Source organism: Chironomus tepperi, unplaced genomic scaffold (genome assembly GCF_022539635.2).
Source record: "Chironomus tepperi strain 1889 unplaced genomic scaffold, CSIRO-AGI_Ctep_v1 contig_8, whole genome shotgun sequence".
Lineage (NCBI taxonomy): Eukaryota > Metazoa > Arthropoda > Insecta > Diptera > Chironomidae > Chironomus > Chironomus tepperi.
The window spans coordinates 362101-377886 of NW_027226130.1; the positions used below are offsets into that span (position 1 = coordinate 362101).

Sequence of the window (15786 nt, forward strand, 5' to 3'; positions counted from 1 at the left end):
CAAATTTCATAACAATAGATTTATAACCTTTGTTTTAACACAAACAAAAAAACTAGTTCATGAGAAAATGCATCATTCTCAAAAATGTCTTTCTTCATTCTACAATCATCTTTTTAAGAGCTCTATTTCAATACTTAACCTGAGATATTTTGCAGTTTGCAGAAACAAATATTTGCAGGAAATGAAAAAAAAAAGTTTTCTTTGACAGCAATATAAATAAGATAAAAATGCTGGTGTATTTAAATTTTATTAAAAATAGCATGAAATGGGAGAAAATTTAAAGCTTTCAGTTTAAATTGAGTTGACGAGTTTCTCCTGAAAAAGACTAAGGTTAACTACATTTTAAAATAGTTTCTGTACTTTTTGTAGTATTTATTTAAATATTGCTGTATTATTTTGACATGAATTTTACATTTTACAATCAGAATTTGAAGTTGTTCTGGATTTCCGAGCGACATAAATGAAGAAGGCTCTGCTATGGAGTCTTTAAGATTTGTGAAAGCTCTTTTATTAACATAAATGGAAGACGTCTTCATGTGGCTGTCATGTGGTTACCATTAAGATGTCACATGTGACTCTCGAATGACAGCCATTAAGATGTCACATGACAGTCATTAGAATCATTAGGATGTCACATGACAGTCATTAGGATGAAACATGTGACAGTCACATGACAGTCATTAGGATGAAACATGTGACAGTCACATGACAGTCATTAGGATGTCACAGTCACATGTGCCATTAGCTGTCTGTCATATGATAGCCATTAGGATGTCACATGACGAATGGTTTATTCCAGTTGATGCTAATAAAAGAGCTTTCGCTGAACCTTCTTCAATTGTGTCGCTCGGGTTTTGTATGTCGACTTGACTCTATGCAGAATTCAAGTCTAATTTACGTTAGGATACACCCAATTTCCATCAAAATTCTAATTCAATTTATCAAAAAAAAATTACATATTCACCTAATAAATTTCATGTCCGATAACGTCATATTCACATTTTAACCTAGAACTAAATTTATCAACCTATCTAATGGATTTTATGTTAACACAAATGGAGCACAGACGTTCGATACACATAACACATACAATTTTGTATGTATGTACATTAAACTTTTTTTCTTTTCCTTTAGCAAATTATTCTTCTCTCCTATTCATCTTATGTACAACGTCCTCTGCATCGTTTACGTCTTGTCAATTCTCCACAGCCTTGTCCGTTATTTTGTGGCTCTATAAATTAATTAAATATGGCATTAAATTGAGGTTAAATTAGGATTAGTTTTACATCCGGTGAGGATAATAGTAATGCACCATTATTTTGTAGTTTGTCTTGCGTTATGTCCATATGGAGTAATAAATATTTTACATCCTACTTCTTAAATAAAATTAATTTATTTACATGAATGTAGGTTATAATCATAATTAAAGTGAGAGATTCTATTCAATTTAATGATTCGTTAGGGATTTTGGTTTAGTTTTTGGGGTCAGTTAAGATTGAAAGCTTGATTTTGAAGCAAGAAATGGATATGAATCAGTCAAGTCAATTACTCGAGTGGATCCTGAGTTAAGTGACAAATTTGACTTTTAATATGTCTGGACCACAATATGGACGCACGGTCTCGTAAACACAGTCTGTTCTACTCGTGCATTAATGATACAAATTAAATGAATTTGGATACAGATCCAGTGGTTACTTCTGTATCCTTAACAACCTCTTAAGTTGCTGTAACCCATTATCAGACCCTAACAGTACAAGTTGGTTAATTGATCCAAAATATGACACTAGGACGACGTGACTTAAACCAAATCCGGAACCAAGTCAGAGTCACGACGACCTAAGGTCGGATTTTTGATCTATTATCCTCTTGTAAATTTCTTTTGACAGTTTGGTTTTGGAGATAGTAGGTTGTAATCCTGCTGTGTCTAGCCTGTTTGTGGGGTTGCTACCCTACAAGCGAGGAGTTTGAATATGCTTTAATCTATTATTTAAATTACGTAACTTAGCCCAGTTCGATGACCAGCAGTGTTCTTAGTGAGAACAGGATGTATTCAAATGAATGACTTGATGTTTGGTCAGCCACCAAGTCTGCTAACAGACAATGAGCATACTCACCTAAATGAGCATGTTCTCAATCAATATAATGAACATAGCGATGAGCATGATCTTTGTCTGTTCGGGGTCAGATTGACAGCATCCCCAAAGTCCCCATTTCAAAGCCTATCAGAACCCTAACCTTCATCTTGCCTTCAACACAAAAATTTTACCTTTAAATTCACTTTAACATCTCTTTAAAAATAGACAAATCCCTTCCAAATCCATTTCATTCCCCAGCTACTCAATATACATTACCTTTTAGCACTTGTCTTGTTCTTTCCGATACACCAACTTGACCTACGAACAAGAAAATACAAAACATCTGTCAACATTTACATTAAAGCCAGTAGACAAGCACACATCAAGGATGTATACAAAAAATAATAATATGAATTGAAAAGATAACAAAGGCTTACCACATTCAGCTGAGCATGGAGACCATTCAGACCATTCAGAAAGAATACAGTCAACAGGTTGATCACCAAAGGAAGCCTCAGTAGTCTGGTAATTGTTTCTGATTGTTGTTGTGTAAATTCTTGGAGATGCAGCTGGAACTGTCTGTTGTTGTCTTGACTGTGGTCGACTAACTGGTGCCGTGTTTCTAACGATTCCGCATGTACTCAGGCATACGTCTCTGGTTAAAAAGTTATTTTGATTTCCGCGACATCCTCCGTACTCAAATTCCTCACAATCTTGCTTGTTGGAATTGTAAAAGTATCTTTTGTACGATCCACGACATGCACCATTATCAGATGGTAAATTACAAACAGTACGTGCCGTTTCAAAGTCAAGTGTACATTCCTGACGTGTCGTACATTCACGCTGTTGATTCAATTCCTTTCCTTTTGCCATACATTCAGCTTTTTTGTTGGGCTCAACGAGCAACAATCGTGTACGAATTTGTACACCTTTTCCGCATGTTGTACTGCATGGTGACCAATCTGACCAGGCTGTGACTGGACAATTAGAGTCTGGTATCTCAAGATCCGTTATTTTACAGTCAGGCTTCATACATTTCACCTTTTCAACTTTATAACATAATTTTTATGTTCAATAATCAGTCGATGATAATGAGGGGAATTGAATGTTGAACATTTCGTATCCGATAAAATAAATGTTGACATAGGATGATTGATTGATTGATTGTGAAATGTGAAGGAAGGACGAAAAGCAAATAAAATTGAGAGAGAAATAAAAAAACATAAATCATTTTAACACTTACCAATGGAAATGTGTGGACATTTCTTTCGGCCAGCTCGATCAGCAAATGTTCTCGTTCTCATGCTTATACCGACACCACATGTTGCTGAATAAAAGTATGAAAGGACATTAGTGTACAGTTATGATTTAATGTGTTTAATAATCGAAATTTGGTGGGGGATTTCCAGGGTTGTGGCAATGTATGCATGCCGTATGTATGTCTGTATGTCACTGTATGTCGCTGTATGTCACTGTATGTCACTGTATGTCACTGTATGTCACTGTATGTCACTGTATGTCGCTGTATGTCACTGTATGTCACTGTATGTCACTGTATGTCACTGTATGTCACTGTATGTCACTGTATGTCACTGTATGTCGCTGTATGTCACTGAATCAGTCAGTATGTCAATCCACACATCAAAGCACAGCCCCAATAATCCTTCAATTCAATAAAAATTCAACAAACCTGAACATTCACTCCAATCAGTCCATGGAGTCGTACGACAAATTCCCAAACCCTCTCCTTGCTCATTAACGGTGGCTTGCGATTCAGCTAGATTCTCAGAGCTATCTTCACCATCCTTACCACATTCGGGTATAGCAGCTACACACATCTCCTTATATATTAATTGACGATTACAACCCTTTTCTGTTGCACTTTGTGGATTACGATAACGACGACTACGTTCACGTAAGCCTTTACCACACGTCACTGAGCATGGTGACCATGCGGAAAACTCACTGACCTCACATTCCGCTTGATAGGATGAAATAAGAAATAAAAAGATAGATTTTTTCTATTTTTAGACAGCATAAAAAATATAAATCCTTGATTGTATGTTACAATAGGAAAAAGTATTAAAAGACATATGCACACAAGTCGGATGGAAACACAAGAGAAAAAGATTAAATTTAGTTTCACATCCAATGAGTCCCTTTTGATGCGGAAATTTCTCACATATAAAGGATAAATGTGACTTTTGGGTGACTTTTTTTTTCATGCTAATTTGGATATTATTTTTTGAATGGCATTTAAGTGTGATGGAAATGGGTGTGTGGGGAATAGAAGGAAGGATTTAAAGAGTTTTTGAAAAGGATGGATTGATTTTCTGGAGATTTCTTACAGAAAATGCTGATTTAGATAGTTTTATGTCTGGATTGGGAGAAAGTTGATGCTGAAAACATTGCTTTGCTGATAAGGGGCTGTAAACTTAGTATGTAACATGAAAAAGGGACTTTAAAGACTTTTGCTTATTCTTTGTCACAAGTTCTTAGTGAAGTTCTTAATAGTTCATGGTTATAAAGCAGTTGAGTACCTATGTTTAGTAATTGGCATAGTGCTTGACTTAAATTTGGTGTGATAATTCAAAAGTCGTCTGTTCGAAACCTATCCATTCCCAAAATTTGTGATTTTTCAGAAGCTAAGATGCTTCAACTATCTAAATCAGTGGTAGACAACCCTTTATGTTTGATGGCACACCCTGGAGGTAAGCATTGACCTAAATCGGACACGATATGCGGTTCATGTCGGTACAATATTATGCCGCGGAACATAGGTTGTCTACCATTGGTTAATGTATGCTTACGTTTATATAAGATCAAGACGAAATTGAGGCTCTAGGCCACATTGCACTAAAGAACTTGTCATGAGCGTGAAGTTTACCTGGACCCATCAGATTCAGAGCTACAAGCAGAGCTCGAAGTCGGCTCCAAAACGAGAACCAAAATTAATTCGAAACTTAATTTTAAAAATTGAAAAATTAAATTACTTGATCCTTCATCATCAACAGTCCCCTCCCTAACCCCTCTTAAATCGTCACGGATTTCCTAAACACCCCTGAGTCGATATCACATCCCGAATCCTGTCACAATTCCAATTGTAAAGGGATTTCCCCAATAGATAGAAATACAGGATGCTAAATACATTTCCCTTTACACGTCACACTTGCTTACATACATCATAAACATAATGGTACACAAAACTTTTAGAATCAACCATGAACAAAAATTTTCTAGAATCAACAACGACCAACTTTTTCCATTAATATGAAAACTACATCACTAATTAAATCCATTAATATGCAAAACACACCATTTTACAGCAGTTTTAAGTGTACAAAGAATGTCACTTGTGACTATAGTCTGTGTACATCCTGTACACAGGAAGCGAAAAAATATTAAAAAATATTGAGTTCCAGCATCGCTGCAAACTATTTCGATAGACAAAAGAATTTCATAAACTACAAAATATTCCGAAATTTTCACTTCCAAAAACGTGCAAAAATTTCCACAACTACCAAAATATTCTCAATTATCTATGACTGCCTCTTTTTTCAACATCTCGGTAAAAAATTTTACATTCCATAAAATTTTTGTGCTATACTCACGTATACTGTTCGACTCATTGTCATCGTTCTCGGAAACCTCAACGATTTGTGCTTGCAATAATTCCTCATCACAATTTCTCGTTATAACCTTTTCACGTCTAATGTACAATTTTGCCAGCGGTGTCATTTCATCACTATTTGGATTATAAAATGGTGCTCGTGGATCTTCTGGATATTTTGTTGTTATTTTATGCATTCGTTCGCGCGGTTGTGTTTCAGCATTTGGTGACATATATGAGATACCGCTATCCGTTCCTGAATCCCATGGATATAAATCGATATCATGTGAGGATTCCCACGTACAGTCTTTACGACAAAGGTTTAATCCGCTGATACCTTATTGAATTTAATGAGACACATCAAAAATGAGCATCAAATATGTACATAAAATATATATTTTTTATTATTATCGTTACATACCGACTACCCAATCAGGGGACGGTCCGAACATCGATACTAATGATACTTTATGATGTTTACGATCGACACGGAAATGCGACGATGTGTTTGCATTAACATTTGGATACCATAATCCACCCGCTTTTATCAATGTACGTAGGCGTGAACCTTTTGCTCTCAATTCTTCTTCAAGTGCCCTTGGTGATCCCCTATGGAATGGATATAAAATATATATATTTTTTATTGCTATAGCTCGCTTTTGTTATGAAATTTTTTATGTTTTAAGAGGATTTTTTAAGCAGCATTTTTTATGGGATGAATATCTTTTGATGGCTTTATTGGGAAGAGCTTGTTGACTGGATTTATTATGGACATAATATTTAAAGGAATGTGAATTGACCTTGGTAATCTGGCTATGTAAAGGTCAAGAAAAGGCTGTTTTAAGAGCTATTTGCAAGCTATTTGCTCACTAATGTCATACTTGATCGGCATATACTGAAATATTGACCAAACCAAGGGTCAGACACTCCAGTGGTACAGTACTGTACTTACTGTACTTTCATATAAATTCAACAATTGGTCCAAACATGATGATGGGTGATGCTTGGTCCAAACAGCAAGTGGACAGTTTATTTAGATCTGAGCAGTGTCAACATGACATTAGGGACGTCATCACAGCAACAAAGCGATGGCCTGGTGATTCTGATGTGCTGCTCAGGATGTTAACTGCTTTGAAATGTTCCAAGTGACTTCAAAATATCTGTCTTGAGGCATAAACAAAATTATGCAATCGTAAGGTGACAATACAGTTAGATCTAAGTGATGTTCATGTGGTCGGAGCACCAAAGCACCTTCCAAATGGTTTCTAAGTTCCAATAGCCAAGCAGACTTCATAGGTTCCAATTATACCCTAATAGGCATAGACCATGCTCTAGAGAACTTGCTCATCGTAAATATACTAGAAGATCATGCTTGTGAGTGTTTCTTTCTGCTAATTCTGCACTTGTGAGCACGCTCTTTGCATGCTATTGTATATTGTCCACTCAACTGTCATGTTGAGTCCAACTGCTAACCGTCAACACTAAGTGACCTTACTTAACATCCCCCTTACTCTTCCTCTATCCCAACCATCAATTTTAATAATATTCAACCCCCAACATCATCCAAATGACTCACCATTCAGCGAGCGAACGAAAACCGTCTGTTGCAATATGGTTCTCACCCCAAAATGAGAAATTTGCGTCATGCGATGCGCCAACAATGTCTGAAAAATGTGTTAACCATATAGCGAATGGATAATCCTTCGGGTGTGTCTCATTCGACCAAATTCCTTCAAACACGAACTGACATAAGAATAAATTAATATTTAATTATATATAAATGAATAAATGATGGAACTTACGCTATATTTAGCTTCATCACATGCACAACATTCATCATCAGCAAGAATTTTTTTCACCTTATCGACTTTCTCTTCACAAATTATTTTCGTGAGTCCACCAACATCCGAGTACCATGCGTCCTTGCCTTCATAAATCATTGCTGATAAACGTACACAGCCGGATCCTTTTGCTGGTGCTACCCACATTGTCTATCAAATAAAAATAATAAGAAAATTTACTCAATTTTGGATGCTCGTGCATAAGTAGGATTTTCATGTATATGATATATGTTTTGTTGATCTTTTTTCTCCTTATGCCTCATTTCCTTTCCACTCATGTTGATATTAATTTTGATAAACAGTTTGTGTGCATAAACATATGCTAAAGGACATAAAATTGTCACTGATATGTATTTATGACTTGAATTATTACTCAAATTTTGATGGTAATGATCAAAAGATATTCAGATGTAATTTTCTAAGAATATTGAATTGAATTTGTTGATTCTTGGGTTTTTGATGCAGAATGATTGCGTGCTTTGATGATTTTGAGTGATTCTTTGGACTAAGAAGAATTTTAGGGCATATTTGGGCTGCAAGGATGTAAAGAGTAAATTTCAACTGAATTTGTAATTATGATAATAAGCAAGTATCTAGGCTAGTCTAGCATCACTCTTATTACTTATGATGCAAAGCTAGAATGTCGCATTCGGTGCCAATCTGAGACATGTTCATGAATTCTGTACATGGTAGCTAAACGGACCTTATAACTAGAACTCAGTGTGCGCTCTTGGTGACGAAAGTCACTTGGACGCAGCTTAGAATCCGCTAATAAGTTGGCACTGCTTTCTCTAACTTAAAGGTTCACTTGATTACCATGTGGACATTTAAATATGTGATCGGCCTGACTATAACTTGGCATCGGACTCGGTTTAAAGCTGGCACCAAGTTAGAGTCACGCAGTTCTAGTGCCGGATTTTGGATCGATTAATCGATTTGTGCTATTTCTGTCCAAACAGCCATTATGTAGGCATTCCAAATGGCCAAAAAACCACTTGAACTAATCATCAACTAGACATTAAGTTGTTTATTACTAGATCGAACCAGTGTTGATATGGATTGCCTTTGAAAAAGGCATTGCCTTTGACTTTGCAAAGATTTTACCTTTGAAAAGGCAGCAAAAATTGCCTTTGCCTTTAAGCTGACTTTGATAGAATTTATGTTAAGAAACTTTGCCTTTTCATTGCCTTTGCAAAGTTTGCCTTTTTAAAGTCAAAGGCAAGATATCAACACTGGATCGAAAAGCACATCAAATTCGCAAGGCATCACTACGTCGCCGTTTTATCGGTAAGACTCGAAGCTATCCTGGTAGCACCGTGACTGATTTGCGATATGCCGCATTGTGTCCACTCGAGCGTCATCGCACGTTTTGCTGTCAACAAAGCTACGTAGCGGTGACCTAGCAACTTTGTTGTACCACTGTGGATGCTAACCATTTTAAATATTCAAGAAACATTCCATTCCCATCAACCAGACCCAACAGGAAGCACAAAATAAATTCAAATTTCCACTTCGCCTTGAATATAATTGCTCACATGCCTGTTAAATGACCTGTTGCTCAATATTTTGTTGAGCAATTTATGGAGCAGAAAATTTACATCTCGTCTCCATGACTTGATAAAGTTTCAAGAACAAAAATCATTGTGTATTGACGTGAACAATTAAAATCAAAAAGTTTTTTGTCAACCTTACAGCATGTCTATATATAAATTCTTAACTTTGTGGCACGTGTTGCATAAAATATGGGGATGTAAAATTTTGTTAGAATAAAAATCTATGAAGCTATTGAATATTGATGGATAAGATTTGAATTTTGATGAGGCTATTTTTGGTTTGATGGAAGTGATATTCAATGAAGTGTTATTGAGCTTGATATTATGGGATTTTGTGTTTTTTAAGGAAGTTAATTTAGCTTGATATGAAGCTTGGAATATTAAGCAAATTTTACATCCAGTTTATTTTCATTAGGGCAGCAGTAAATTGAGCTTTTAATCGTTTTTGGTCAGATTCACAGAGTTTGAGTAGTAATTACATTTACGGGACCTTTATCATAGTTTTAGCAAAGGATGCACGTCAGCATGTATGGCTTAGTTCTGGAAATGCAGCTCTTAGTCTATGAAATAGCCCAATCTGACAAATTTCATATTTTGTTCTAAAAATTACCCGAAAATAGATGTCACTATGCTTTTGAAGCACCATGTCGTCTTGTGTGAAGGTCAAACTCAACTTTTGGATAAAATTCTTCAATTCCTTGGGTTTTTCGAGAAAAATATTTAGAAATCCACCCAAAATTTTTGGACGTCATATTCAAATTGGTTGTGTTCCTGACCGTGTCAGCAGTGCCAATTTTTATGACAAAACATGAAATTTGCCTCAAAAAATTGCCTCAAACCCATGACCCAAATCTTATCCTCAAATGCACATTTCTAATTTATATTCATTCTTAAACTTCATTCAGACAATATTCCTATATTAAGCTCAAAACACTCAGCAAAGTGTCAAAGATTCAAAGCCATTTAAAGCAACATTTCGTGAGAAATAATCAAGAAACACTGTTAAAACTTTTCCAATTTTCTCTTTCAACTTATGTTGTTGCTTGCTGTTGCTCGTGAGTCGCGACATACGATTATACAGCCAAAAATAAAAACGGAATCTGAGTTCACCTTCTGGTTGTTGTGATTTTAATGTTAAAAATATGCCAAAATGAAAAAGTTTTTGGTTGAATGTTAAATTAGAAAAGTGAGAAAAACTTTTGACGTGGAAATTTGTGCTTCTTTTGTGCCTTCTTATTGAATCTATTTCTGTGATAAATGCACTCGAAATTTCATAATCAACAGAACTAAAAGTTGTGGAAATGCTAACAATGTATTATGAATAAATTGATGGAAAATTATAATTTTCAAGCTTTTCATTTCAAGGACTGCAGTCGACTGCTGAATTTTTAAAGCATGCAATTATGTTGAAGTCTTGGATTAAATTATGTAATCAATCAACTTGAATTATGAAAATTAGAGCAAGTATGCTCATGATTATTGGAAGGCTAAGGACGTAGAAATTGCAGAAAGTCCGACCCTAGAACAGCATGGCTTCAGCTCTAGACCAGATTCAATGAAATCTGGTCTCAGGTCAACTTAACTCTAGCCTTAGAACAACAAGACTCTAGTCTTAAGCTACCTTGATTCTGGCCTTAGATAAACTTAATTTTTGCCTCTGGTCAGGTTGGCAGCCTCAGACTAACTTAAGTCCAGCCTCAGATCAACTATACTCTGAAATCAAGACAACTAGGCTCTAGAAACAGGCTTGACTTTGGCTTCAGACTATCTTGTCTCTGGCCTCAGGCCAACTCGACTCTGTCCTAAGACGAAATTTCACCTGTTCTCTGGTCTGGTGCTAGAGTTATTAACGTTGACTTGGAGTTGGATTTTCGACTATTTCTTTGTTTAAGTAAGCAAACAACATCCTTTAAATTGACATTCACGATTTTAATAAAGTGGGACTTAAATTACCGTCTATAGGAGATGTCATAAGCAAAACCATTTTGACTAAAAACTTTATAAAGCATTTTTTCGTTGATTTATTCAGCTTTAATAACATAAAGAAGCAAATCTACACGAATTACGTTGTATATCCCAAGAATGATTAAATTCTATTACAAACTTATTATTCCAAGACAATTTTCATCTCTGAATCGTCATTTGTATAAAGTTTCTCGTCGCTTAATGACCCAACTCCAAGAAGAAACTTGCTCAAGCCTCCATGTCACATCAAACTGAGCACCGTGCAACGCAAAAAGCTTGTCTTTTAAATGTGATTCAATTTTCTCATGTAATCAATCAACTTTATTTTCCTCCATCACCAAAAAGGCAGCATATTTCAGCAGTAAAAGGAAATAAAACAGAATGAAATCTTCTTTCGTGAATCACTCAATTTTCATTGCCGTTTTGGAATCGACAATTTTGTTGTTGTTGTTATTTTTCATGTGTTTATGACAATTTTTGTTATTTTCAATTTTGTCATTTGGTTTATGACATAAAAGATGAACAATTTATGGTAAACGAATTTACCAGGAAAAAAGCAGCGGTAGTGAAAATGTGAGAAAAACAGAAAACTTGAGGAAAATTCATGGAAGTAATTTTGATTTAAGTTTTTCACATTAATCTCTATTTGACTCAATCATAGTCACAGATACTTCAGAAGTCAATTTTAAATTGAATTAAATGAATATCTACTTTCTTTCAATATTGACTTTAGTTCCATTTTTCTTTCATCAACTTCAAGTTTTTCTCAGTTTTTCTTTTAAATTGGAAACTTAAACTTACTTTCTATTGAACGATTTGTAGTTTAAATCAAGTTTAAATAAAATAAATTGCCGAGCAGCACAATGTGTTCGCTAGGACAGCAATATGTTGCTGTGTTAAGGTTAAAACGCTAACCCGAGCAACACAAATGGAAAAGGCTCCGCTACGGAGTGTCAAGACTAGGCTAAACCTCTTTTATTAACACCAAAAGGGAGCTGTCTATTTTTGTCAGCTATATTGACACCAAAGGAAGGAGGCATTCATTTAGCATTAATAAAAGAGGATCCTTAAAAGTTATGTTACGGAGCCATCTTCAATCTTCAATTATGTCGCTCGGGGAAGTTGCCTTGACTTGACAACCCATTTTTGAAATGATATTGAGGTTCGCCGTATTGTACTGCTCGGGAAGACTGGAACTTTAGTTTGTAACTGATATTGGAAACTAGTATGGACATTGAGTAGATAGAATTTGTAAGTTTTATTACGGAAGATGTTCGAAAAACTTTATTGACATTAAGATTGGTAATTAAGTTTATTAAAAGTTTGTACTCACTTGCAGTTTAATTTACTGACCCACAAGGTACACTACAAAGAAAAGGTGCAAAATCTGGTGCCAGATCGGATTAAAGTGGATCGTTATTCAGTAAAATTCTGGCCTCAAGCTAGGGTCACGTCAGTCTGACACCGAATTTTTTCACCTTTTATACGTTGTGTACCTTCTAGGTATTATATGACTAATCACTATTGCTCACTAAGTCTCGTTTTTGACGACTTTTACGAGATTCAAGGAATACTCGATTTATGGGAATTCTTTTTGATTGATTCAATCTCGATAAAACTCAAGACCGAGACTGAGAAGCCTTGATCTCAGTTTCAAGAACCCTCAATAATCACTCCCTGGTCTAAATTTGAGAAAAGCTGCATCAGAGCTGTTGAAGTCACTAATGTTATCATTAATTGTCATATGTACACATCCTTAAACTCCAAATAAAAAAATGTAGCTCTCAAAGTTGCCTTTAATTGTATGTGAAGTCGAGTCGATTTTTCCATACAAAATCCGAGTTGATTTTGAACTTACAAATATATAAATGAATCCCACAAAAGTTCAAAAATCAACAAAATCCACCCAATTATCAACTAATGACTCCCAGTTATCAATAATCATTCAATAAATCGCATTTAAACCCCTCACCTGAACTTCAGTTTTCGGAAAATCATCAGCCTCAGACACGGTATTAACACAACTTTCATAAAACTTTGTCAATGCATCACCAAAAAGCTGAAAACGTCCAACACGCTTTGGACCGGCAACAGTTGTTCGATTTGTTTCAATATTTATAGCGTCCGCTGTTATCATAAAATGAGTAAATTGTTGCAACTGTAAGTAATCTCGTGAGCCGACTAAAAACACTGTAAATAAGAGAGAATTAATTTGAGAGATTTTGTGAGTAGAGGAAAGAAGATTTATGAGAATAAATTGATAACTTGATGAGTGTTTTTTTGCACACATTAGTCATTAGTGTATGTGATTATGTGTTTGTTTTGTCCTATTAAGTGGAGCATACGATGATGATGATTAAGTTTGAAATAGGTGGATTGGACGATGAACTCTTGACATTGGAGTTGGATTTTTGATGCAATTTTTGAGGGGTTTTGAATTGATATTTTATGGATTTTATGAGGGGTCGTTCAGTAGTTATGTAACTTGTAATGCCAAAAATTGACTTTTTGAACCTCTTTCCTTCATACGTAACAGAATCTTCATAGATCTTCATTGTTTGAGACATAACAAGTTCTCAATAGTCACCCCTCCCCACTAACCTCCTTGGCAAGAGCGTTACGTAATAAGTGAACGTTCCCCAACAATATTTTAGTTATTTGGAAATATAGAGGTCCATTTTGGATATGAGGGGGCTATTTCATAAAAGATGGCTGTTGATAAACATAATACTGTAATTGCTTTTGATAAATGCCATATGAAAGCCTGTAATAGGGCATGTGCCAGACCCCATCCTTGAAAAGTCAATAATCACATCAGAGAAGTATGTAGAGAGAGGTGGAGAGAGGTGGAGAGGGGGGAGATGAGTATAAGGGCTATTTCATGGAGCGGAACTGCTTATAGAAACAGAATTGCATCTGCTATTGGTAAATGACACACAAAAGCCCGTAATAGAACTAGTGTCAGGCGCCATTCTAGGAAATTAATGAATCACAGCAGATGAGTATTTAGGGAGAGAGGAGAAGGGAGTAGTCAAACATCCTGCCTATTCATGGGAAAATTGCTTCAACTTATTCCCCTGGTTCTTATCAATTCATAAGTCAACGTCCCAAAATATTGACATTTATTCATAATTCTCTACAAAAATGCGCTCTAAACCCCCTCAACTCAAATCACTTCCCAACTCATTTCCACTTATCACTGAATAATAAATTTCATTGCAGTTGAAGAAATTTGAATAATGTTCAAAACTTGACACTTCAAGGCTCTCCAATCTCATCAACTTTTTTATAGAAATGAAAAAAATTCGTACTTCCGCAATTTAAATCCATAAATTTCCATTTATCACTGACAATTCACACTTACAATTATAAATCTTTCCAGGTTCATAGCCAGTTGGATTGTTTCCAATCACTAATCGATATCCGTTATCACCGATTCGTTTCCGTCCAGGATTTAAAATTTTTGGCGGAACTTTCTTACACGAATGTACAAATGTCAGTAAGACGGATATTAAAAGAAATTGAAATATACGGAAATTCATTTCTTCTTCCTATGCTATGTCTTGTTCTAGCACATTAATTTCCTCCACACTGTCAGACTATACAGCACGAATGTTTTAAAGAAACTGAAAATAAATATTTTTGCTCTCGTTATTTTTCAGTGTGTGACCTATGACATGAATTCTACAATTATATACTTGAGATAAGATAGAGATGATGCATGTGGTGGATGCTGTTATGTATGGAGATGATCTATGTATGCGGATGTATTAAGTCTGTGTTGTAACGGATGATTAATTTTTGAATCTTTTTTGTTGCGAATTTCGTTGTTTTGGGTTTGTTTTAAGACTCCATGCTGAGCTGTTCATGCTTCCATACCTCATATTCTAATCTGCTCAGTCTCCAAACATTTAATTGGTAGATATTATAGCGATTTAGTTCCAAAAAGCTACACTTCAAGTCCAATTATTTCATAATATCAATTTCAATATTAATATTTTCAAAACATTATGCTGCAAAAAACATAACCAATATCCTGAATAATTAAATTTTCTGCATCTATTCATAAGCCTCAAAATTGCTATTGTTATGATATTTTCATTAAAGTGGATAGAACTAACAATATTGCGGTTTCGATGGTTGTACATACTTTGGTTTGAATATTTTCAAAACGAAATAATTTTCAAAAGATTTTAATTTGCAAAGCAATTTTACAGCTACTTGAATGCAGTAGTTTTGTGCTGTTGAGAATTTTTCATGCTTTTTGTGAATTTTAATGCAAGGCTAACAATTGGACAATTGAAAATGACGTGAAAAAATGCAAAAATTTTCATAAAATTGTTGTGAAGTCACTAAGAATACCCGGAAAGCATACGCCATAGAAATGTCCAAAAATCCAGACCCAGACCAGGGTGATTGTGGCCTCACACTACATTCGATGAAATCCGATCTCCGTGACGGGTTTCTTAACTTATCTAGGATTTTAGAGTGAGTAGGACTGTCCTACCCTTAGTCGAAGGGACCTGGGATAGGATGGATTTGGATAGCCTACGGCAGCTAGAATAGAGTAAGTAGGTGACTCTAGGATAATCCTTTATAGTCTGGTATGGTATCCCGGATAAGGAAACGACATCAGGCCAGAGTTAAGTTAGCCTAAGGCTTTATTTTTAGCCATTTCTACGCCTTATACTTTCTGGAGTAATAATATTTAATGGCATGACTGAGCCATGATAGACCTAGCT

At 35.3% G+C, this 15786-nt stretch overlaps 1 protein-coding gene across 1 annotated transcript; it reads right to left on the minus strand.

Moving 5' to 3' along the window:
- Positions 1 to 784: 784 nt before the first annotated feature.
- On the minus strand, positions 785 to 14653 carry fat-spondin (extracellular matrix protein f-spondin). Its single transcript, XM_070653282.1, has 11 exons — positions 14409 to 14653; positions 13017 to 13234; positions 7488 to 7676; positions 7262 to 7428; positions 6107 to 6294; positions 5687 to 6022; positions 3766 to 4056; positions 3319 to 3402; positions 2513 to 3124; positions 2352 to 2393; positions 785 to 1231 (listed from the first exon to the last, which is right to left on the minus strand). Exons 1-11 carry the CDS (start codon positions 14584 to 14586, stop codon positions 1161 to 1163), a joined length of 2376 nt encoding a protein of 791 aa, XP_070509383.1. The 5' UTR covers positions 14587 to 14653; the 3' UTR covers positions 785 to 1160.
- Between the last annotated feature and the right edge of the window lie 1133 nt (positions 14654 to 15786).

Bases quoted from the DNA above. Each gene is read 5' to 3' on its own strand.
- fat-spondin (XM_070653282.1), bottom strand. From the start codon at position 14,586: ATGAATTTCCGTATATTTCAATTTCTTTTAATATCCGTCTTACTGACA. The intron at 6,023-6,106 runs GTATGTAACGAT...AAATTCAATAAG, and splicing joins GTCCCCTGATTGGGTAGTCG to GTATCAGCGGATTAAACCTT. The intron at 2,394-2,512 runs GTAAGCCTTTGT...TCTTGTTCGTAG, and splicing joins TCCATGCTCAGCTGAATGTG to GTCAAGTTGGTGTATCGGAA.